Source organism: Alosa alosa, chromosome 8 (assembly GCF_017589495.1).
Source record: "Alosa alosa isolate M-15738 ecotype Scorff River chromosome 8, AALO_Geno_1.1, whole genome shotgun sequence".
Classification (NCBI taxonomy): domain Eukaryota; kingdom Metazoa; phylum Chordata; class Actinopteri; order Clupeiformes; family Clupeidae; genus Alosa; species Alosa alosa.
The window spans coordinates 32,483,335-32,506,571 of NC_063196.1; the positions used below are offsets into that span (position 1 = coordinate 32,483,335).

At 42.9% G+C, this 23,237-nt stretch overlaps 2 protein-coding genes across 2 annotated transcripts; one reads left to right on the plus strand and one right to left on the minus strand.

Annotated features, from left to right (window-relative positions):
* Nucleotides 1-595: 595 nt before the first annotated feature.
* gnpat (glyceronephosphate O-acyltransferase) lies at nucleotides 596-19,081 on the minus strand. The gene is made up of 16 exons (XM_048249899.1): nucleotides 18,890-19,081; nucleotides 18,267-18,458; nucleotides 17,803-17,979; nucleotides 14,126-14,255; nucleotides 13,787-13,914; nucleotides 13,586-13,661; nucleotides 12,754-12,905; nucleotides 12,252-12,382; nucleotides 11,653-11,876; nucleotides 6,867-7,121; nucleotides 6,199-6,278; nucleotides 5,496-5,636; nucleotides 4,048-4,147; nucleotides 3,396-3,489; nucleotides 3,232-3,293; nucleotides 596-2,198 (listed from the first exon to the last, which is right to left on the minus strand). The coding sequence occupies exons 1-16, from the start codon at nucleotides 18,911-18,913 to the stop codon at nucleotides 2,155-2,157; spliced, it is 2,010 nt and encodes a 669-aa protein (XP_048105856.1). The 5' UTR covers nucleotides 18,914-19,081; the 3' UTR covers nucleotides 596-2,154.
* Nucleotides 19,082-19,098: 17 nt separating this feature from the next.
* c8h1orf131 (chromosome 8 C1orf131 homolog) lies at nucleotides 19,099-22,897 on the plus strand. Its single transcript, XM_048249900.1, has 7 exons — nucleotides 19,099-19,296; nucleotides 19,558-19,868; nucleotides 20,087-20,143; nucleotides 20,256-20,351; nucleotides 22,328-22,414; nucleotides 22,502-22,539; nucleotides 22,759-22,897. Exons 1-7 carry the CDS (start codon nucleotides 19,209-19,211, stop codon nucleotides 22,886-22,888), a joined length of 807 nt encoding a protein of 268 aa, XP_048105857.1. The 5' UTR covers nucleotides 19,099-19,208; the 3' UTR covers nucleotides 22,889-22,897.
* The last annotated feature ends 340 nt before the right edge of the window (nucleotides 22,898-23,237 follow it).

Below are 23,237 nucleotides of genomic sequence, written 5' to 3' on the forward strand. Positions count from 1 at the left end.
CTGCGATGGCCGAAAACCTCACTTCCAGCTGAGGCAAAAGACACCTTATGTTGTGTGAAATAAAGCTTGAAAGATGGTGCATTCCAACACGAGGTGTAAAATAGGCCAGCACTTGCTGAGCTACATGACAAGTAATATTTTGCATAGTAGCCTACAGTATATATGTGTGTGGAGTAAACAGATTTATCATTGTTATGTACATGAAGAGTGTATCTACTGCATATGCCTTTACTTACCTAAATAAACCAGCAGTGTTTTGACAGTTGATCATGTAATGGGTGGACATGCTTGCTCACTTTGGTAAATTACTAAAAACAGACACATTTTCTACAAAAACACCTGGATATTGCAGCTGGACTAAGATACTAAGATAATGGCTGAGGACTTAATCTTGAACCAATGAAATAACAGGCCTGCCATCTAGTGGTCAGATCACGGAAACACAGCCACCTACACCACTGGGTGATATCGCCCTGCCCACTCAAGTCTCATTAGGGGTCTGTCTCGGCCATGTGCAATTTGTTTTACTGTGAGATGTCCATGAGTGGTGTGGGTCCATAATAGAAGCATAGAGGTAGAGGAAGGAGCCCAAATGTTTTATTGTGTAAAGCTTTAATGTCTGTTCATTCACAGCCTCATGAGTCTCACAAGCTCTTTACACAGACCACAGAAATGTAGTTAACGCTAGCATGTGACCCAATGACACAACACATTAAACACACACACACACACACACACACACACACACACACACACACACACACACACACACACACACTCACCACACACACACACACACACAGTATTGTCCTAGAAATTGACACAGGGCAAACTATTTGGAAAGGTTAAGCGTTTGTTTTTTGTTAGTGCTGGACTTTGTGAGGACTGAGGAGGCGTGTTAAAGTGGACCCTTCGCTTTGGCACAAGCCCTCGCAGTAGAGTGCTTTCCAAACCCTTGAAACCTGCATACTGAACATCTCCATTTGACCTCAGCATTGGTAAACAGTAGTTCACATAATAAGTAACAGAAATTATTCAGTTACAAACAAAAATAGACCAACTAGCATTTAAAGCAAACACCAAAAAGGAAGCCACTTAAGAGAGCTCACACCAAGAATTTCTCTATTTTCTCCAAAAGGATTTCATTGAAGTCCTAACAAAGAAACATGTAGTTTCCAATTTGTCATCACAGAACATCGTCCTAATGTTCTGGAACATTTCATGTATAATTTCAGAAATAGCTTTCCTGAGCACAGCGGAGAACTGATGACATGTATGCTCAAATCAGAACACACCCCAGGCAGAGCTATGGGCCCCACCTTCTTCGTATCTTGTAAAATGCTACGATAAAAGCATTCAGAATAGATCTCTCACACAGACACAAGTTGTCACATAATGACAGTGAGGGGAATGTAAACACACTAAAGTCGTCTATTGGCATGATCGCTGCTTGGCTTGATTCATGTTACACGTGACTTCTTTCTGATTCCCATAATTCTTCAATATTCACATAATTATTTAAGGTATTGAAAATAGACTTCAAGTGATGTTATTTTTTAAAAAAAAGAAAGGCCATGATCTCTTTGCATTAATGCTAGGGAAAAAGAGGTTTCAAAACGTCATGCAAACAAATAAATACAGTGTGCAAAAACTAAAAATCCCCTTTTTTTGAGTAAAAACAGGTCTGTCCCTTGTGTTCATGCCAACCTGCTTTGCCTCTGAATGTGTCGAGTCTCCGTGCATTTGGCAGCACACCAGCATGTTAAAGGAAACTGTTAGAGATATGCGTTAATTGCAAGGGTACATGTACAGGTGGAGCTAACTCTCCTGTACATTAATCGTCAAAGAGAAATGAGAACACAGGCAGTTTTTTGTCATCTACAAAAAGTGCGTCCCTGATGACGAGAATTCCTGTGAAGTCTCTTTGTACTGCACACACACACACGCACACGCACGCACGCACACACACACACACACACACACACACACACACACACACACACACACACACAAGTTGATGACAAACAGTCTTTGTAGTTTGGAGAGAAAAAATGGCGCAGTCCTGGAAAATGTGGCTTTATGCTAATGAAGGCGGATCCAGCTCGCCTGCTCTCCAGAATCTCTGACTTCGGAGCGCTGGGAACAGCCAAGGGCTCACAGTCGGGCGAGGACAGGCTTCTGGGTCGGAATCTTACCCCCTGATTGACGGATGGAAAATAAATGAAAATAAATAAAAATAACATCAGACAGGATTAGAACAACCCTCTGGTTCTACCCAAGCCGAGAGAACCGTGCCGATATCTGCTATCTGTTCTTCATCAGCCATATTAAAATAAACACAATTTCCGCTTAAGTGGGTCAGAGGTATGTGCAGAGAGAGAGAGAGAGAGAGAGAGAGAGAGAGAGAGAGAGAGAGAGAGAGAGAGAGAGAGGTTGCTGCTCTATGTAGGGCAACACACCGAGTTGTGTTGAGGTGTTTATATTTTTTTTCCATGGGAACACAGGCATGGGCGTTTGAAGGCAGGCAGAGAGACAGCCGACGCCAGCTCTGACACTCATGGTGATGAGAATAGCAACATGAAGCGTTGTGTTATCCTCTCTGTCTCACAGCATCGGATCTGTACCCGAGTATCCCAAAAGCAGGAAGCTCTTCATCACCGTGGTGAAGCCCCTGATTCATTCAGTATACACAAATATATCTATAATCCCCTTCCTACTTGTTTAGGAAAATAACTTTTGAATTTATTATTTGCTCAACATGAGTCCTGCTCCACAGCTTATGGGCACCCACTAAAGGCCAGAGACCATGGAGCTGAAACTCACAAGAAACACAACTGCATTAATCCTCTCAAATAATAAAAGGTTATATTTATTTTGGACTTGTCGATGCCACTGGTTCTTCTGATTATCGGCCAACCAAAGTACACTCAAATCCCCTAATATCATTTTGTGTAGATATGTCTTCGGTAAGACAGAAGGCTGGCCCTTTGTAGACAATGGTAGGACGATGAGTCATCATCATTATAATCCATTATTACCAATATTATCATCTCACATGTTTACATTTGTCCAGATGCAACCAAGGGCAACAGTAATCACAAATCAATTGTTATTATTGGTCATTATAGGAAAGGTATGGACAAGTTACTAGTTACTATACCCATTACATGTTATGGTGAACTAGAGTTTCAAACATTTCATTGAAAATATGACAATTTTGCAAACGCTTACCTAAAGTGTCTTCCAGAGAGTTCACTGCAAGCTTGTTCACTTTGAGTACGACCTGATCAGGCCTGAAAGTGCACACATAAACATCCAACATGACATGATGTTCTCTCTAACAGTGGTCACTCACAACTAAGGATTCAGGCTAACAGTTCTACGGAGTCCCTTACATTTTGACCTTCTTGACTGCGTTGAGTCTGAGCAGAGCGGCCAGGGCGTTCTTCTGTAGGTCAGAGGACAGCGCCTCGTAGCATCGCAGGCTGCCTGGGATGACCACCACAGAGAGAACAGCTATCAACACGTGCACTTCCACTCAAAACAGCTAGAGGGCAGTAGAATTTGCACTGGGTTTTTATAGACATTTAGACCTTGTCAACCAACAATTAACTAGGTCCTACCTGGCATGTTCACAAATTTGGATTTGGTACAACAATGCTATATCATTACAAAATAATTCAAAGCATAATAAATAATAAGACGATACATTTCGTAGAATGGTGGTTATTGGATTCTTTAACAGATGCCTTCATCCCAAGTCATGAAAATATAAGGACTCTTGCAGATTTGTCCCAGCATGCAGATGAAGTCAGCACACACACATTACACACACACATACACGCATCCATGTACGTACACACACACACACACACACACACACACACACACACACACACACAAACACACACACACACACACACACACACACACACACACACACACACACACACACACACACAAGCATGCATGTACACACACGCGCGCGCACACACACACACACACCCATGCATGCATGCATGTACACACACACACACACACACACACCTGTTAAGTGGAGCTTTACAGCAAAACTCCTAACAGCAGGGATGAACTGTCTCTCCGTAAGGTTGTCAGTGGCTTCTTCATAGAGGTATCGGCACACCACCTGTGTGCAGACACACACCCAAACACAAACACACAGGTTGACACACAAACACACAGGTTGACACACAAACACACACGTTGACACGCAAACACAGAACAAAAAACAACACTGAGAAAAGCAGTGCGTTTGTGGAGTTCAATACTAACAGCACCATCATCCCTGCAGGGTATTGTCTGAAAGGAACATGCCAATATTTTGGGAAATCAGCTTATTCGCCATCTCCCCCAGAGTTAGAGAAGATGAAACACACCCTTCACGTCTTAGAAAATGCTGCATCTCATTTTACATTGGAATATGTACACACGGTAATTATACTAGTCACAACATGTAAATACATGTAATAATGTTAGAGTTTTGTAAATACATCTAATAATGTTAGAGTTTTGTCACTTTTGGGAGATAGGCTAGTTGGTTCTGCCCACCTCAATGAGCTATGCTAAGCTAGGCTAACGGTAGGTGCGGTAGCTATGCTAAGCTAGGCTAACGGTAGGAGCGTCAGACTGAGTTACAGCATGCACAGAGACAAGAAGGGTACGTATCATCTTATCTAACTCTGGGGGAGATGACAGATAAGTTAATTAACCAACATGCTGCTGTGTTCCTTTAAAAGGGCACCCACCATTCTTAAAATAACAGCTTTTGTGCATCATTAAAGGGGCTTTACCAAAAGCCTCATGTATAAGTATAAGTAAGTATATATACTTTTTTGATCCCGTGAGGGAAATTTGGTCTCTGCATTTAACCCAATCGGTGAATTAGTGAAACACAAACAGCACACAGTGAACACACAGTGAGGTGAAGCACACACTAATCCCGGCGCAGTGAGCTGCCTGCTACAACGGGCGGGGGGGGGAGCAGTGAGGGGTTAGGTGCCTTGCTCAAGGGCACTTCAGCCGCGGCCCACTGGTCGGGGCTTGAACCGGCAACCCTCCGGTTACAAGTCCAGAGTGCTAACCAGTGGGCCACGGCTGCCCAACTGCCCAACTTGAATTTCCCCTGGGGATCAATAAAGTATCTATCTATCTATCTATCTATCTAACTGTAATCTGGACAATATGCCATTACATTACTGCTGACTATTATGACCACTGGCTGCCAACAATTGAAAATATTGACTGAGATCATCAAAACCAAAATGCCACTATTTCCACTCCAATGCTCGCCATAATGCAGAGTTCTGACACTACTTCCACTCCAATGCTCACCATAATGCAGAGTTCTGACAGGATATTTGAAGCCAAGTCTCTGTTAAAAGTCTTGCTCTATTCATGGCTAACATGGTGAGTGGGTGAGTGTTTCTCATGAACCCTCCAAAGCTTAAATCAAACGTGGGCCAACAGAAGCGTACCTGGTATCCCTGTAGGAAAGGCTCTAGTATGGCACAGAGGAAGGACAGGGTGGCTTGGCCTGTTTCCACGCTCACAACCCCCTGTTGTAGCATCTGCACCGCCCCGCACTTCATTAGCAAGTAGCATGCCTCGTCAAAGTCCTGTGAAAAGAACACACACACACGCACACACACACACACAAACACACACACGCACGCACGCACGCACACACACACACACACACACACACACACACACACCACACCACACACACACACACACACACACATAGAAGCTGAAGGCTCTTTAATCCCCCATGGGAGTAGCTAGTGTTCCACGGTCTGCTGCACTCTAATCTAAAGTGTTGCTACAGAGGGTTTCTCCATCAACAGAAACAGCCCATACGTGGAGCGCAGTACGCCTAATAACTACTGGACACTACTAACTACTGGTACTACTGGGGTTATTTGGAGACGACAAATCACCACAAACTTCAAAGAGGTATCCATCAGCCATGGGAACACACACAAACACACCACTCAGCTGGGCCATTTTGTTTTTAGCATCCAACCAAACGTGAACTCCTCTGTGGCCAGTATAGGGGAAGAAAACAGCACCTGGTCAGTGACAAGCACATTCAGGTGGGAATCCACCAGGCACACGCAAACGCTCACGCAAACGCTCACACCCTGCCGAGACACTGAGTGGGTCGGGGTCGCTCACCTGCACGGCCTCTCCGGGACAGAGGATGAACTCGTTAGAGAACATGTTCCGCAGGAAGCTGAAGCAGTTGTAGACCTCTTCTACAGTGGGGGAAAAAGTGGCACTTCAGAAGAGTAGATGACATGACAGCCATGATGCAATCATGAGCTCAGCTTCACTACACATTTTCCATCAAGAAGACAGACCATGACAGACAATGCCAGACAAAATAGATAAATATTTTAGGGCAAAACTTTTTTTTCCTTCTTTATACTGTTGATCAGTTCCACTTTCCTCCGCCAATGTGCAATTGTTGTGTGTGTGCACATGTGTGTATTTGTGTGTGTGTGTGTGTAGTAGTAGTAGTAGTACACCGCTAATTCAGTGACCCACAAGTGTATTTCACACTTAAATTTCAGAAAAGTGAAAGATCACCACACACTGGTGGACTTATTTAGCTGGTTTATTTTTCAGTGAACGACGTGAGCGTTTCGCCATTGCTTCATCAGGTTCACTTTCACTTTTCTGAATTTTACTGACGACTGCACATTACCAGCACCTGGAAATCAGAAGCCTGTGCATAGGGACTTGATCCTTTTTTGTATTTCACACTTCATTTGATACATTGACAGATAGCTCCTCCATTTGAACTATGATCTTCGGCCCACCGTCCGGCCCGCGCGGCTTACCTTTCCTGGAGGAGGCGGCGGCCTGCATAGCCACGGCGAGGAGTGCCGGCCGCAGGAAGACGTGCAGGATCTGGTTCCTGTAGGAGGCGCAGGACAGAGCGCTGACCGCCTGCTCGAACAGCGCCGCCTCCGGGCTCTCCGCGCTCGCACCCGTCGGCTGCCCCGCCTGCAGACGCACCTGCCCCCCGCTCACACTCACCAGGTTACGGTGCAGGGACAGGCTGGACGACACCACCTTACTGGCGGAACTGTGCTCTAGGTGGAGAACGTGAGGGACAAACGTCGGAAGGACACACTGGACGTTACTGAAATATGCATACACTGTAATGTGCCACTCTGCAGCACTGACTAAACACATCAAACTGGTCAAAAGGAACTGGTCAACAACAGGGATGTGTCCAGGAAGAAGTGAGCGGAGAAAGTGAACCGACTCTGCTCATGCATTTGTTCATTTTGGTTCATTGTTTATTTTGTCTGTGACATACTGTCCAGAGATCTTATATATCATCAGATTTCATCAAATATCTGCGGAGCCCCTGATGGGACATGTGCGCACCAGAAACGTACAACAACAAAAATGTGCCCATGTTCTCTTAAGGGCTTTGAGTTTCTGGTGTGCACACACATCTTCTGGTACACACGCAAAACTGTCTGGTGGTGCGCATCAGAAAAAAAAAATGCACATTTTTGGCACATGTCCCTTTAGGGCTCTGTATATTTCCAAAGGACACAAGCCAAAATCCTATTTCTACCAACTGAGCCATATAAAGATAAAATGAGACTATGTGAGGAACAAGGCAAAGAGCGTATTATAAAAATTCTTATATTTTGACCTGTATCTCACCACAGCAAGCTCATAGCTCTACATGCATTTCATGTGTGTGTAGGGCAGACTGTCCTGAATCGGGCAATGTTGGAGGGATACTCTGGGGCTGAGCAATTTACAGAAATATGTGGTGTGTGATTTATGGAAATAAATGCCATTTTTTATTTAGTGATGAAAAATGACCTTTCTGCGCTCCATATCTATGTCACAAACTGATCTGACCTGACTTGACCCAAGTTTGTGTGTTAGCATGTGTGCCATAATGATTCTCAACTTTTTACTGCATTGCCATGAACAAAGTAAAGGCAAAAAAGGTGTTTCTTTGGTCAACAAATTGGGATGCAATGTGAGCCTTGAATTGGATGTCATGCAGGAATTTGCTAGGATTTCAAAACCGGATTATGAACATGCTTTGCCGTAGAGAAACACACGATAGCGTTGGATTATAAACATGCTTTGCCACAAAAACAGACAAAAACGTGGGGTAAGTCCAGCTATATGAAGTTAATATTTTGCTGTCACTTCGTCTGTTTTATAACCCAGAAGGATGTACTTGGTATCAAATGATAGCTCTGTGTCTCCTCTTCCATCTGACATGCGTGGCATATCTATCCGATCACGGGTCCGCGAGTAATTCAAACGAGAGTAATGGGTGTGCAGCGTTGGTTTGTGTACATGACGTTAATATTTTGCAGTCACTTCGTTTTTATAAGCCAGAAGGATCGATATACATGGTACCAATGGATAGCCCTGTGTCTCCTCTTTCATCTGATATGCTTGCCATATCTATGAGATCACGGGTTCACGTGTAATTCAAACGAGAGTAATGGGTGCGCAGGTGAACGCAGAGAAGTATAGACTGTAAATATGATGCTATTTGATTTAATTTCATGATTTTTTTCAATTTTCATACTTGATCGTACAGACAAGTGCGTGGTCTCGTTGGAAAGCCCCACTTCTTTTCTGTCATGCTATAAAGGTTTCATCTCGCTGCGATGAACAGCCGCGGAGCAATGTAACAGAGAAGAAAGGGTGTGTTTTTTGACGCACTTTGCGTCAATCGGGTTCTAAGGGTTAAAAGTTGCTGCAAATGAACTACATTTTATTGAAATCAGAGCAACACTGACATGACAACAATGACAACAATCTCAAAAAAAGCACAAAGTGTTTAACAATCCCTCATTTCTGATGCTCAGCAGCCAGTGTTGTTTTGCAGTCTGGATAGATCCATTTTAATAGATGGCAGATGGCAACTTCACTTCTTGTTTTTGCCATGATTTTGCTCGTGGTACACAACACAACTGCAAGCAAAGCTGAGCAAGTAATGGTGAAGATGCCTTTTCCTCATACAGTTTTGTAGCACATATTTAGGGTTCCGTGGATACAATTGTTTGAATGTTTTAATGAAGACCAAAAAATGTGCTCTAAACCCAAACAATAACCAAGGTGATCATCAATAGAAATATGTATTGATTCCACCAGGAAAGGTAAATCTGCTAAACCGGGTCATGGATGGATTAATTTGGATTTAGTTTCTACAATAAGTAAACTGAGATATGTATGTAAAATATGTATCTAAAATACATATTTAGGAATATATGGTGCATTAGATGCTTTTATGGAAATTGTTTTGGAATTTTACTAGCCAGTTACAATACCAATTCAAATGATCTGTTTTTATGAAAATCATCAAACAGAAAATCATCTGAAAGTTTAAAGCTGTTGAGCTACCAGTAATTATTATGTTACTGCCATAAAAATTGGCCTGCTGTATTTTCTTATATAAAGGAACAATTTGAAGGGTTAAGAGCATGACAATTAGAGACTTTAAAAATAAGGACCACCCTAATATTTAGCTTATTGTTTCTCATGGGCAGATACTGAATACCAAAGCGCTGTTGGAGGCAGTGGCATGAGAGTGGAGATGTAGGGGGGCGGAGGGCGGATGCGTGTGGGGGGCACAGCGTGTGGGTGGGGGTTGAGTGCACAGCAGAGCGCCTGGTGTGAATGTCACAACACAGAGCTCCTGCACAGCTCCACGGTGATTAACGCAGGCTGGCACCCGCTGACGCACACAGACGCACACAGATGGGCAGAGACGGGCAGAGATGGGTAGAGATGGGCAGAGATGGGCAGAGACGGGCAGAGACGGGCAGAGAGATGAGTACGAGGGGCAGGTGGCAGAGAGGAGCCTTCAGCCGATACCCCCCCGTCTGCCACACACGGCTTTAGCACACACACAGACACACAAACATAACTACCCCACACACACACACAGACACGCAAACATAACTACCCCACACACACACACAACTACACATAACTAAACCTCCCCCCCAACACACACACACACACCACTACACATTCTCAGACACACGCATTACCCCCTACCACACACACACACAACTACACATACCCGGACACATAAACACCCAGACACACACTTGCACGCACGCACACACACCCAGACACACACTTGCACCCGCACACGCGCGCACACACGCGCACACACACACACACACACACACACCCAGACACACACACACACATGCACCCAGACACAAGCTGCTCCTCAGGGTGCACGAGCACGCCACGCCTCACACATGTCATTGAGCATCCCGTCTCACACATGTCATTGCACGCTCACAAGCTGCTCCTCAGGGTGCTTGAGCACGTCACGTCTCACACATGTCATTGAGCATGTCACGTCTCACACATGTCATTGGCATGTCACGCCTCACACATGTCATTGAGCATGTCACGCCTCACACATGTCATTGAGCATGTCACGCCTCACACATGTCATTGAGCATGTCACGCCTCACACATGTCATTGAGCATGTCACGCCTCACACATGTCATTGAGCATGTCACGCCTCACACATGTCATTGAGCATGTCACGCCTCACACATGTCATTGAGCATGTCACGCCTCACACATGTCATTGAGCATGTCACGCCTCACACATGTCATTGAGCATGTCACGCCTCACACATGTCATTGAGCATGTCACGCCTCACACATGTCATTGAGCATGTCACGCCTCACACATGTCATTGAGCATGTCACGCCTCACACATGTCATTGAGCATGTCACGCCTCACACATGTCATTGAGCATGTCACGCCTCACACATGTCATTGAGCATGTCACGCCTCACACATGTCATTGAGCATGTCACGCCTCACACATGTCATTGAGCATGTCACGCCTCACACATGTCATTGCACGACGCACACACCCAGACACACACTTTGCACTCGCGACACGCTACGCGACACATCGCCAAGCACACAATAATAATAATACACACACACACACCCAGACACACACACTGCACGCGACGCACACACGCTACAATGACACACTCCTGGCACACACGCACGCGACACGCATTACACGTTCGTGAGAAAGCTGCTCCTCAGGGTGCTTGAGCACGTCACGTCTCACACATGTCATTGAGCATGTCACGTCTCACACATGTCATTGTTCTGATGGTGAGTGGGGGACGTCACATCTGATCAGATCATGGCTGACGAGCGTGCGTGCCCAGCAATACCCTGTCACACACACTGATCCTACCATCAAAGTCTGACTCACACTAAAGGTATGCTAAGGACACAGGCTGTCTCCCTACTATTCTTACTGCCGCTGTTAGTCTTGTTACATGATACACAGTTATGACTCATTTGACACTAATACACTATGCAAAAAAGAATTTTAAAAAGAAATGAAAAACATGTCAGAATTGCGGTCACATACTATACTGACAAGCAAACAAAGTTACATGGCACTCAGAAAATAACGTCAAATTAAATTAAATTTAAACCCAGTGTATTCCACAAAAGACGAATCGTGATCCAAAATGCGGTTCAACTAAGGAGCTGGTTAGCCAACATCCTTTCAACATGAGGCCATGAGCAGAGCCAAGCACGTATACGAATGTCAAACTTCCTTACCTGGCCAGTCGAGAAAGGCTCCAAAGGATCGCGCCAGATCCCTTAGCCAAACAGTCTGCTCTACGAGCTGGGAGAGTTCCATCCCCTCCAGATTCTGCATGAGGAACGTGGCGATCAGAACCCAGGGCTTTAGAACCATGTTCTCCTCCTGCAGGCGCACCAGCTGATATGCAGCGTCGTTCACAAAGCTCTGGATACCATTAGCCGGCTTCTTAGGAATATGTCTGATCAAACACAGAGAACAAAGCCGTCAAGGACCACTGCATTGTCATAACTGTTGCACAGAGTCGTTTGCTAAGTGCAATTAAGTTCACTTTGATATTAATTACGCCACGTCAATTCATACGGTATATATATAGTATTTGTTTATTTTCATTATTAATATTTGATATTGCTATTATTACTATTTTGAATCATATTCTGTAAGTGGCTTTGGACAAAAGCGTCTGCTAAATACCATAACCCATAACCACTAAATAAAATAAGGGCTGCTTGTCTGCAACCACTGCTACACCAACTTGGAAAAGAACTTTGGCCCCCAAAGGCCTAAGAGGAGGTGGTGGCATGGTGATAATAATGTGTGAACAGTGATAACTCACCTTGGCACAAGGTTGTACTGGGAGCGGTTAATGCGGCCTTGGGCCAGACTGCGAACTGACACTGGTTGTCCAAAATACACATGCATGCTACCATAGTCTTCACTTAAGACCTTCCTCGCTTTCAAAAGACCCTGAGGCAAAAGAAATACAAAATCCCATCCATGGGATGAGAAGTCATCTGAAATGATGTGATGTAATCATGCAACATTATGCCACATGATGAAAGTTCTAAGTTTCAAGTTCTAAGTTTCAAATGTGTTGCTGAAAAACTTTCCAGGCAGCGCAACTAAATTCAACTGAAAACATTTGGTGAACTGACACAAGTTTTTTTTTTTGTTGTTGTACAAAACAGATTGAACATACATAGCTCCACTCAGATTTTTTTCCCCTAGCAGTGCTTTTCACACCATGTTTACAGCTTTCACACAGTACGGAGAGCTGCGCAGAGAAGGCTGATGTGCACAACAAGGTGGTGTCAATCATGCAGACATGCCCGTCTCACCGAGGTGGATTCCTTGGGCTTGGGCACGCCGAGCAGCTCGCGGGCATACAGCGCCTCCTCAAGCACCCGCTCGTAGCTGATGCTGACGGGCACCAGGCTGACGTCAAACACCTCGCCTTTGAAGAAGGGCTCCATCACAATATTCAACAGGCCTGGATTAGAAAAAAAAGAGCAGGACTTCACAAAGGGAAGGAGAGAATGTGTGTGTATGTGTGGAAGAGAGAGAGAGAGAGAGAACAAGAGAGAGAGAGGGAAACACATCACAACAGAAAGAGAAATAGGGAAGAAACCGTTAGAAAAACAAAAAGAAAAGAGAAGGAAGAGAGGAGAGTGCAATGTGAGAGAGGAACATTGCCTAGACAGCGGCTTACATTTTCATAAACGTTTAACATTTAAAGATGGATCACTTTGACAGATGCAAAGCCACATGACAACAACACTAACTTTGTTACAGTGATTTTCTTCACGAATAATCTGAGGGATTTAAATCACTTTGTGACAAATCATACAGCCCAACTGTTTCAGATTTTTTTTTTTTTTTTTTTGGTGAAAAGGTCCCTGGCACATTTCACCAAACAAGGCAGCCAGAAAATCTGATGATTGCAGCAGAAATGCGATTCTCTGTCAACCTGGCGTCTATTTCCAGAGCCATAGAAACGACAAGAGCAATAACAGGAGCGTCTGGCTTTGCATACTAAAAGGTTTCATTTGGACCTCTTACTAACACAATGACCAGCCACACACAAAAAATAATAAAAGGTTCTCCAAAGTTTTCAGTTATTGCTTTTAACCTACGAACAAACACAAAAAAATCCATGTAATACTGCATTACCTGTCTTTGGTGTTAGTGATTTTGATGTGCGGCTTCTTGTGCCTTCTAAGAAGAATTCAACTGGAGCATAACCATTCTGGACAAATGGACAAATAGGAACACAAACAATAAAAGTAGATATTAGATGCAGGACATGCAATAACTGGACGAGAAAAATGTCAACAAAATGGTTGGGGGAAGGATTTAAACGGCATCCCTCACCCTGAGCATTGTCTTGACATATTCAGAGAACACAGCCCAGTAAAGCTTGTCTCCACCAAAGGATCGGCGGATAAAAAAGGCTCCTGACATGCGTAGCATTTCCCCAACAAACTTCATTCCCATAAAATCTGCATGGATCACAAAAATCTATTTATTCACAATTGATTGGTTAATTAATTAATTCATTAATTATGATTAGGTAGATTTCTTTTGTCCACAGAAATGTATTTTATACAATTCGTTCAATTTCAATCTTGTCTACTGTGATCTCTGATCTATGCGATGTGTTAATGGTAACATGCTTTATCTGCAATGTTTTCATGATCCTCTATAACATACCCATTCCTGCAGCGATGACCGGCAGCGTGAGGTCATACGTGTACAAGATGTATGACATCATGAGGAAGTCCATATATGAGCGGTGGCTGGGCAGAAGCACCACCGGATGTTCATGTATAGCCTGTTGAAGCTGTCAATCACAGAGAAAAGATCACCTTGAAATGGGTATACGCTCCAGTGGGTTTTATTTCAGAATCTATTTGAAATGGGTATACGCTCCAGTGAGTTTTATTTCAGAATCTATTTGTCATTTGTGGTAAGCTATAGCAACACAGTGAAGGGTGTCAGAGTTTTTCTCATGACTTCTGGTACAGTATGTGTTACAGAACACTGGGCTAGAAAAGAAAACCAAAGACTTGGTATCTTCTTGGCTTGATGTTTCGGAGGTGACTACACTATAGCATATCCACTATAGCCTTGGACAACACTCACTCACTACAAAGCCAAGACTGTCTCCTTCCTTCAGGCCAGAAGTACAGATCTCTCTCCTTCAGGACTAAAAGAGCCATGTCAAGCTTTGTGCCTGCATCCATCAGACTTATGAATGTTTGAAAAAACAAATTCTGTATATTTTTTTATTTGTATGTTTGTATGTGTATTTATGTATGTATATGTATGCACTAAAGCTTTTCACACATGAAGTTCCTAACAGAAAAATAAAGTCCTTTGAATTTGAATATTGTACTCCATTTTAAGGAACCATGTAAGTGCATGTAGCACAATGGAATACTCAGACCTGCCAACTCAGAACAGATATTATGAGTACAACTTCTTCAGCTCATCTTGGTGTAGATGGCCAAATAGCAGTGCAACAAATAAATATATTTTGGATAGTTGACTCATTTATTAATGTCAACTATCTAAATTTAAGCTGAGCGTGCAACTGAAAATAATAACTTTTTCCAGTACACTGCATGCTCCACCATCCACTACATACTTACAGCACACTGCCCCCACCTACCCACACACACACACACTACACACATACACACACAGTCACTGCTCCACTCCCGCCCACACACACATCCATCTTCACTGTCATCACTCACATACATTACATACAGTACTCTGCTTGCAATAGTAAGTCCCTGACCCCCCCCCCCAACACACACACTTACATCATCACTGTCATCACTTCACATACATACAGCACACTGCTTGCTACAGTAAGCCTCCTCTACATATACTTGCTGCACACTGCCCCCACATACACACAGCACATTGTCTTCAGGATCTTCTCCAACACACATCCTCTACATACTTACAGCACACTGCCCCCACCTACCCACCTACACACTACACACACACACACACACACACAGTCACCTGCTCCACTCCCGCCCACACACACATCTTCACTGTCATCACTCACATACATTACATACAGTACTCTGCTTGCAATAGTAAGTCCCTGACCCCCCCTTACATACACAGCACATTATTTCATCAGGAAGCTTCTCCAACACACATCCCCAACATACTTACAGCACACTGCCCCCAATACACAGCACATTGTCTCATGAGGAAGCTTCTCCAACACACATATTGCACACTGCCCTCTCCCCACATACACAGCACACTATCCCATCTCCCCTGTCATCCCCCAACACACACACCAAGACCCCTGGCAGTTGGGTTAGCCCCCTGAGCCGTGGATCTGCCCAAGGTTTCTTCCTTGGTAAGGGAGTTTTCCCTGCCCCTGTTGCTCTTGGGTGCTCCTTGTTGGGTGCCCCCCACCCAATCCCAATCCTCCCCCACCTTTTTTTATGCAGCCCTTGCCACTTAATCTACTAAACCCCTCTTCTACTGCACTTTTTACCCCATTAATGCACAAATAGGCTGACACCAGACATTATTTCACTGCATTTCTTACTTCCAGTAACTATATGCATGTGACAATAAACTTCCTTGTATCCTTGTATCCTTGCTCACACTTTTTGGGTACATGTAAATAAACAAACTAATAAATTTAATCTTTCCTGTACTGTATATTTGAAACATTATATATCTACATAACGTTTAATTTTCTATATATACTATAATTTCAAACACTGCTCCCTCTTCATGCCCCCAGAGTGTAGCACTGTAGCTGCCTGGTAGCTCTAGTTGTTGGCTGCAGAAATTCAAACTAGGCAGAACCAATTGTTTTTTGGGGGTTTTTTGTTCCGAAAGTACTGAAATACACAAAATGAAATACATGTGTTCTTATTAGTCTTTACACATCAGGGACAACAATCATTGCAATGAAAAATCAATCTCTGACTGCACATTTTGGTCCTAGGTGTGTAATGTGTGTAAGACTACGGTAATAAGAAATCAATCTCTGACTGCACATTTTGGTCCTAGGTGTGTAATGTGTGTAAGACTACGGTAATAAGAAATCAATCTCTGACTGCACATTTTGGTCCTAGGTGTGTAATGTGTGTAAGACTACGGTAATAAGAAATCAATCTCTGACTGCACATTTTGGTCCTAGGTGTGTAATGTGTGTAAGACTACGGTAATAAGAAATCAATCTCTGACTGCACATTTTGGTCCTAGGTGTGTAATGTGTGTAAGACTACGGTAATAAGAAATCAATCTCTGACTGCACATTTTGGTCCTAGGTGTGTAATGTGTGTAAGACTACGGTAATAAGAAATCAATCTCTGACTGCACATTTTGGTCCTAGGTGTGTAATGTGTGTAAGACTATGGTAATAAGAAATCAATCTCTGACTGCACATTTTGGTCCTAGGTGTGTAATGTGTGTAAGACTACGGTAATAAGAAATCAATCTCTGACTGCACATTTTGGTCCTAGGTGTGTAATGTGTGTAAGACTACGGTAATAATAAGAAATCAATCTCTGACTGCACATTTTGGTCCTAGGTGTGTAATGTGTGTAAGACTACGGTAATAAGAAATCAATCTCTGACTGCACATTTTGGTCCTAGGTGTGTAATGTGTGTAAGACTACGGTAATAAGAACACAAGCGTTTAATCACCTACATTTGTCTTTGTGCCATTATTTAATCAGAAAATTCAGACTTGGTATGAAAGAGCCTTAACACCCAGTCACACCCTTACTGTGAAACAGAATCTTTCTGATTCCATTCTGGAGGTGTCCTGGTCCTGGGCCTGGGCCGTGGCCTCCTGGTTAGGGCTTCGGGCTTGTAACCAAAGGGTTTGCCGGTTCGATCCCCGACCCAGTAGGAAAAAATGTGGGCGGGGGAAGTGGTTGAGCACTGCATTGCGCATGCCCACATCCACGGCTGGAGTGCCCTTGAGCAAGGCACCTAACCCCTCACTGCTCCCCGAGCGACACTGTAGCAGGCAGCTCACTGCTCCGGGTTAGTGTGTGCTTCACCTCACTGTGTGCTGTGTATGTTTCACTAATTCATGGATTGGGATAAATGCAGAGACCAAATTTCCCTCATGGGATCAAAAGAGTATATATACTTATACTATATATATATATTCAATATAAACACCCATGAAGGAAGGTGCCTACTTGACAACCCCGGTGAAATGCTCTTGAAGGCTGTTCTGTTGATGATGTTTCTGCCCACAAAGGTTGATGTGTAAGATTTTGTTTTTGATGGTAAAAGCTTGGTTGTAGGTTGGCCGCTATGTGAAATCTCCTACCTATAGCTCTAGGAACATTTCTCCTGTGTATATTTGAAACGTAAATGCCCACCCTCTGGATGCCCTCCTCGTTGACACAGACGCTGCGGAACAGGCTCTTGAAGGCCTTGCTGAGGGCGAATGCAAAGAATCGGACGGTGCTGAGCTGCAGTCGGTGGGCCATCTCCTCCAAGATGGCTGCCGCCTCCTCCTGGACCAGCTCCACAGGCTCGCCTGACTCCGCACACACCTGGCACACAGAAACAGCTCAGGAAGGCAGGAAACACACAGGTACAGCAATGTAGCATTACTGACTGTATTGTCACCACTGCTAAATGTAAAGATGTAATTTCAACACTGCTGAATGACAGCAATTATTTCATGGAATTAAGATTAATTGACAGGTCAGACATCAGTCAATACTGTATAAGTATCATATAATATTCTTGTAAAACCTCTTCTACCCGCAAATACCTTAAATGCCTTGTAGGTTTAACAGTGGCTATGGATACACCACATCATAAGTTGATATGTTACCTGATTAATTACATATTGGAGAGGATCCGACTGCAGGACAATGTTTTTTAGCATACTGGGTTTACACGGGTTGAGGCTCTTGTAGAGCACGGGGGTGTAGCACTTGAATGCATATCGTAAATCACTTGAGTTCCTCCGTTCTTCTAAAACGTCTTCAAAGTCATCTCTCTTCTTCAGAACAGGATCTCTTTGCTTCAGAGGAAAATAACAGACTTACCAAAACTGACTTGTAGGGGCATTCTAGAATTTGCAAATAAATCTATATCTTGCACATACTGGGTGGTAGATTATCAGATGTAAAACTAAATCAATGCCGACCTATCAACCGATTGAAGTTTGCATACAGTTAGCACATAGTAAAATGAGCTTTCTGACAGTTTTGTTTTGTCCAATATCGTATCTTAACAGTTATCATTTCAATCATTTTCAGGTTACTTTCTTCCAAAGGAACTTGATCATATGGCCACATCGTGGAAAAGTCTCCAGGATAACCAACTGGCGAATGATAGCCTACTATAACTAGCTCACGTACATCACAATTTTGAAGTTGATGACAGATAAGTTAGCCAATGTTAGCGTGCTAGCGAATGCCATTTATATTTAGGTCCAACAATGACACTTACCGAGTACAATGATTTAGATGCCATTTCTTGTTAGACCGGTGCAAAACATTAAATATGCATTGGCATATTAAAAGTAAACCAAGGGAGAACGTTGTTGTTGTTTTTTACAGTTACACAATCAATGCAAACATAATTCACATGGGCGGGGGTGTTCACTTAGGCGTTTGCTACTTCCTCAAACTGTGGACAGACGGTGGCCGAAAAGTGTCATCCACACCACACGCGAGAATTCTAGGCTCAGAAACAACACGTGAGTTTATGTTGTGAATGTGAACTCTTCTTGTTTTAGTTTATCATATTTAAATGCTCAACGTGAGGTATGGTCAAGAATAAGGAAAGCAGTGAAGGAGAAGAGAATGTAGATCAGGATTTCCTGGATCAGGTTTTGAATCAGCTTTACGATTTTGGTAAGTTGCAATGCATGGCGAGCTAAGTTAGTTAACGTTACTTAACGTAGCTAACCTTTTCCCTGATTGAATTATCCAGCTATTGCATATAAAACACTTTTTGTCTAAATGGGGATTATGAAATCATTACATATTCTTTCAAGTAACATATATTTACACGACTTCTGAAGACAGCAATCGTAGCGTAAAACCTTAAAAATAGCAAACGTTAGCTATCATTAGCTATCACTCAGCCTTGGATGCTCTTCGTTGTCTTCTTAGGTGATGGAGCAAAAAACAGAAAAACCAAGAAATCACAAAAGAAAAAGAAGAAAATAACACAGGAAGGAGAAGCCGAGGAATCGGCCAGTAAGGACACGCTCACAAACTCTGTGATACATTTTGAGGACCGTGACGAGTCCCTATATTCAAAAAACTCTGTTCAGATTGATTCAACGAAGGCCGAGACTTCCACCTTGGCAACCAAGCATTCAGATGTCCCAGTTGTTGTTTTTGAGGATCCTTTAAAGAAACAGAGAACAAAACCTCAAATAGAAATGACGGAAAGGAAAGAAGATGGAAAAGAAGTAAAGGTAAAGTCAGGAAAATAAACATAGCAATGCCACCGTTGCCACGTTAGGCCCTACGTCCTTTCAATAGAATTCATAGTTCAAATGCGTTGTTTTACTAGGTGTTAAACTGATACTTGTAGATAGTCTATATGCTGGCCTCACTCCGCTCCATATGCTCACATTAATTTCTTCTTTGCCCGTGTTATGTCTTCAGCACTGTTTTTATCGACACTTTGCAGCCTCCAGAAATGAAGAAACGTAAGACAGAAGAGGAAGATGAATTCAGTATAGAAAAGGTAAGATTCAAATAGATGTAGCCCTACTACTCATAATTAAGTCATCTTTAAAGATACAGGAAGTGTGTGACTGTTGAGTATTTCTGATGGAGCAATGTTCTTCCTCTCTAAGGCAAGACTTGAAGTCCATAGATTTGGAATCACTGGCTACAAGAAGGATCAACAGAGAGTCTTTGAGCAAGACAGAGCAATCATGCTTGGAGCGATGGTATGTGTTTTTGACCATCAAACCATGACATCTGCGTTAGACACAAAATTATATAATTTGATCACATTTCAGTTATCTCTCTGAGGAATTGCATCAGTTGCATCGGCAACGGACTCCCTGAAAGTTGAGAGTTGAATAATGGTCAGTGTTCAGCACTTGCATCCATGATGCTCTCTCCATTGTTTTTTTTCAAATGTCATCTCAAAACAGTATGTCATTTCAGAAGTAATACGTGCAGTAAAGGTTTATTTTGAAGATCAACGGTTACTCCCGAAAGCCAGTAACCTTGCTTCTTAGTATACCCCTCTGGGCTGAGTTCAAGATAGACAAAACATTGCAAAGCGTATGATTCAATGCAGACAGCGGTGCGTTGAGCAGGCTGTTTGTGCAAGCGCTCTGAGAAGGCCATTGTTTGCTTTCTTTTCGAAACTGTGACTTGAAAGCAAGGTCGGGTCGGATTTTATGCTCGGAGACCTCATGACCACACTTTTTTTTGGAAGTCGGGATGTTTCAAGTCAAGTTTACGGTCATCATGATCGCAGCATACTGGAACAGCTTGGTATGAGTCATTAGGTTGCAGAATTATATTTGAGAAATTAATCGTGGAGAAACATTAAGATCACTACAAATTGGATCTGCTTTATTGATGGTTTTTGATGGTTGAGTCCTTGTCAGTCATTCACACAGTCAGCCGTCTGCTGCCGTGTCTGGCCCCCCAAAACCTCCTCCTGGGGACAGAGCCTTTGTGGTTCTCTCTGGCACTCCACAAATTGGCTTCCCGCTCAGCCTCCTCCTTCCTGTCTCCAACCTCTGGCCTCAACACTCTCTCCTTTTCTCCTTTGTCTTTCAGGCCTTCTGAAGCTAAACATAACGGGGGAACAATTTATTAAAATTCAATGCTGAACCATTTTGATGTTTTAAATGTGAGCCTACTTTTTACGTAGCCCACTTATTGCTCCGAGCTCAAGTCGGTTCTGGAGATGCAAGGCTACTTCTTACACTCAATAAGAGCAGATGCCCTCTACTCACCCAGAGTCAAGTCCACTTTAGGAGACTGTCAAGCACAGCTTTTACATCGTCATCCCTCTGTTCATTTCTCTCAGAGTCTTTCAACTCTTTGTCCAAGAATGCATCAAGGTCATGAAGAACATTTAGGACGTCTTGTGGGATCTCCATGGGCAGAGTTAGTCCTTCTGCCCTCTCCCTAACCCTCCTGTCCAGGCCAGTTCTGCCGTCCTCGACCCGTTTCAGCTCCTTTATTAGGAGCTTTTGGAGTTCCTTTTTGGTCTTTTTGTTTTTATTTTTATTTTCATCCATGTCTAGTTCATGTCCATCAACGTTAACCCCCAAAGCCTCCAGCTCTCTCTTTAGTTCCTCCAGTCTGTATTTTTTCACGCACTTTTTAATGGCTCTATCTGAACAGTGCTCATCCTGCCGTGCTGCTAGGCAGCAGGCTAAGAACCAGCAGAACCACATTAAAATCAGATCACCAGAAATCAAAGTCCGAAAATCAATTTATCAACAAATCTGAAACCAGCCAACTTCTACACAAACTCAAGAGTGAACAAAAGTTCCAGTTTACCCTGTGCTATGTGTGTCTATGACATTCTGATGTTGCCTAGCCACCTTTGTGATCCTAAACGGAATGGTATCATAGAAGACTATTGTTACCAGTTAAATGCATCATTCAATGGAATCTTTGTGAAAGGTGGTAAATAATAACAGAAAAAGATATTATTTTCAGTTACACGCTCAGCTTAGATTTAGATATTTGACATTAATAAATGAGTCAACTATCCAAAATATATGTATTTGTTGCGCTAATATTTGGCTACACATCTACACCAAGATGAGCTGGAAAAAGTTGTACTCATAATATCTGTTCTGGGTTGGCAGGTCTGCATTAGTTGGTTAATATTATACAGATTTGTTATTGATATGTTTTTTTTATTTTTTTTATTGTTATTGTCTTGTAGCCTCCTAAAAAAGAATATGTAAATTACAAACACTACCAGCAAATGATCAAGGAGAAGAAACAGAAAGAAGAGGAGGAAGCTAAAGGGGTGAGTGGACAACACGCACTGTGCTGATGTTCTGCTACTATGGAGGTGCATTCACCCACTGACTGTATGCCCTCTCTGTCTGTGTAGGACAAAAGTAAAAACAAAAGGAAAGAAGGGAAGCCAAGGTATGTAAATGTCAAGTGTTCATGGAGTCTTGATAAATCTGCTGTATAAAGTGATTTATGCATTGGGAAATCAAGCAGCTCAAACTTTTTTTCCCATCACAAAGCAGTAGATTAGATCTTGATATCTAACTCCTACCCAGCCTCCTGTAAAGAGTAAGAGGTGTCTAATGAGGTAATGCTGTAGTGTAATGCACGTGTGTCTTCGTCTTCCTCTGTCAGGGATAAGAAACCGAGGCCGATGTCCAGTGGAGAGCCTTCAGGTCAAATTGGACGGTTTAAAGGTGGCGTGCTGGTCCTGAACTCCAAACAATTACAGGCAATGAATGGCAAAATAAAAAAGTCTAAGTGACAAGATTTTTCCAACTTGCATATCAGTTATTTGTCAACCCCTTAACAGAGGTGCTTTGGTCTGGATCCAGATTGTTTTGTCCAATACTGTAAGTAAACAATACTGAAATGAAGAGAGAAGTTGCACGCTATATACCATCACAGTTTATTAATTTAATAAAAGAGGGGGAGGGAAAAGACATTGTTCTTTGTTTACATCATATTGAAGTATTTTAGTATGAAAAAAAGAATGGCAGATACAATGCATTGTAATGTACAAACCACAGACAAGTAGAAAATGCACACATTTCAGGAGAAATAAAAGATGTTTTTAAAAAAAAAAATTGGAAAAGAAGAGTGCACATATAGCT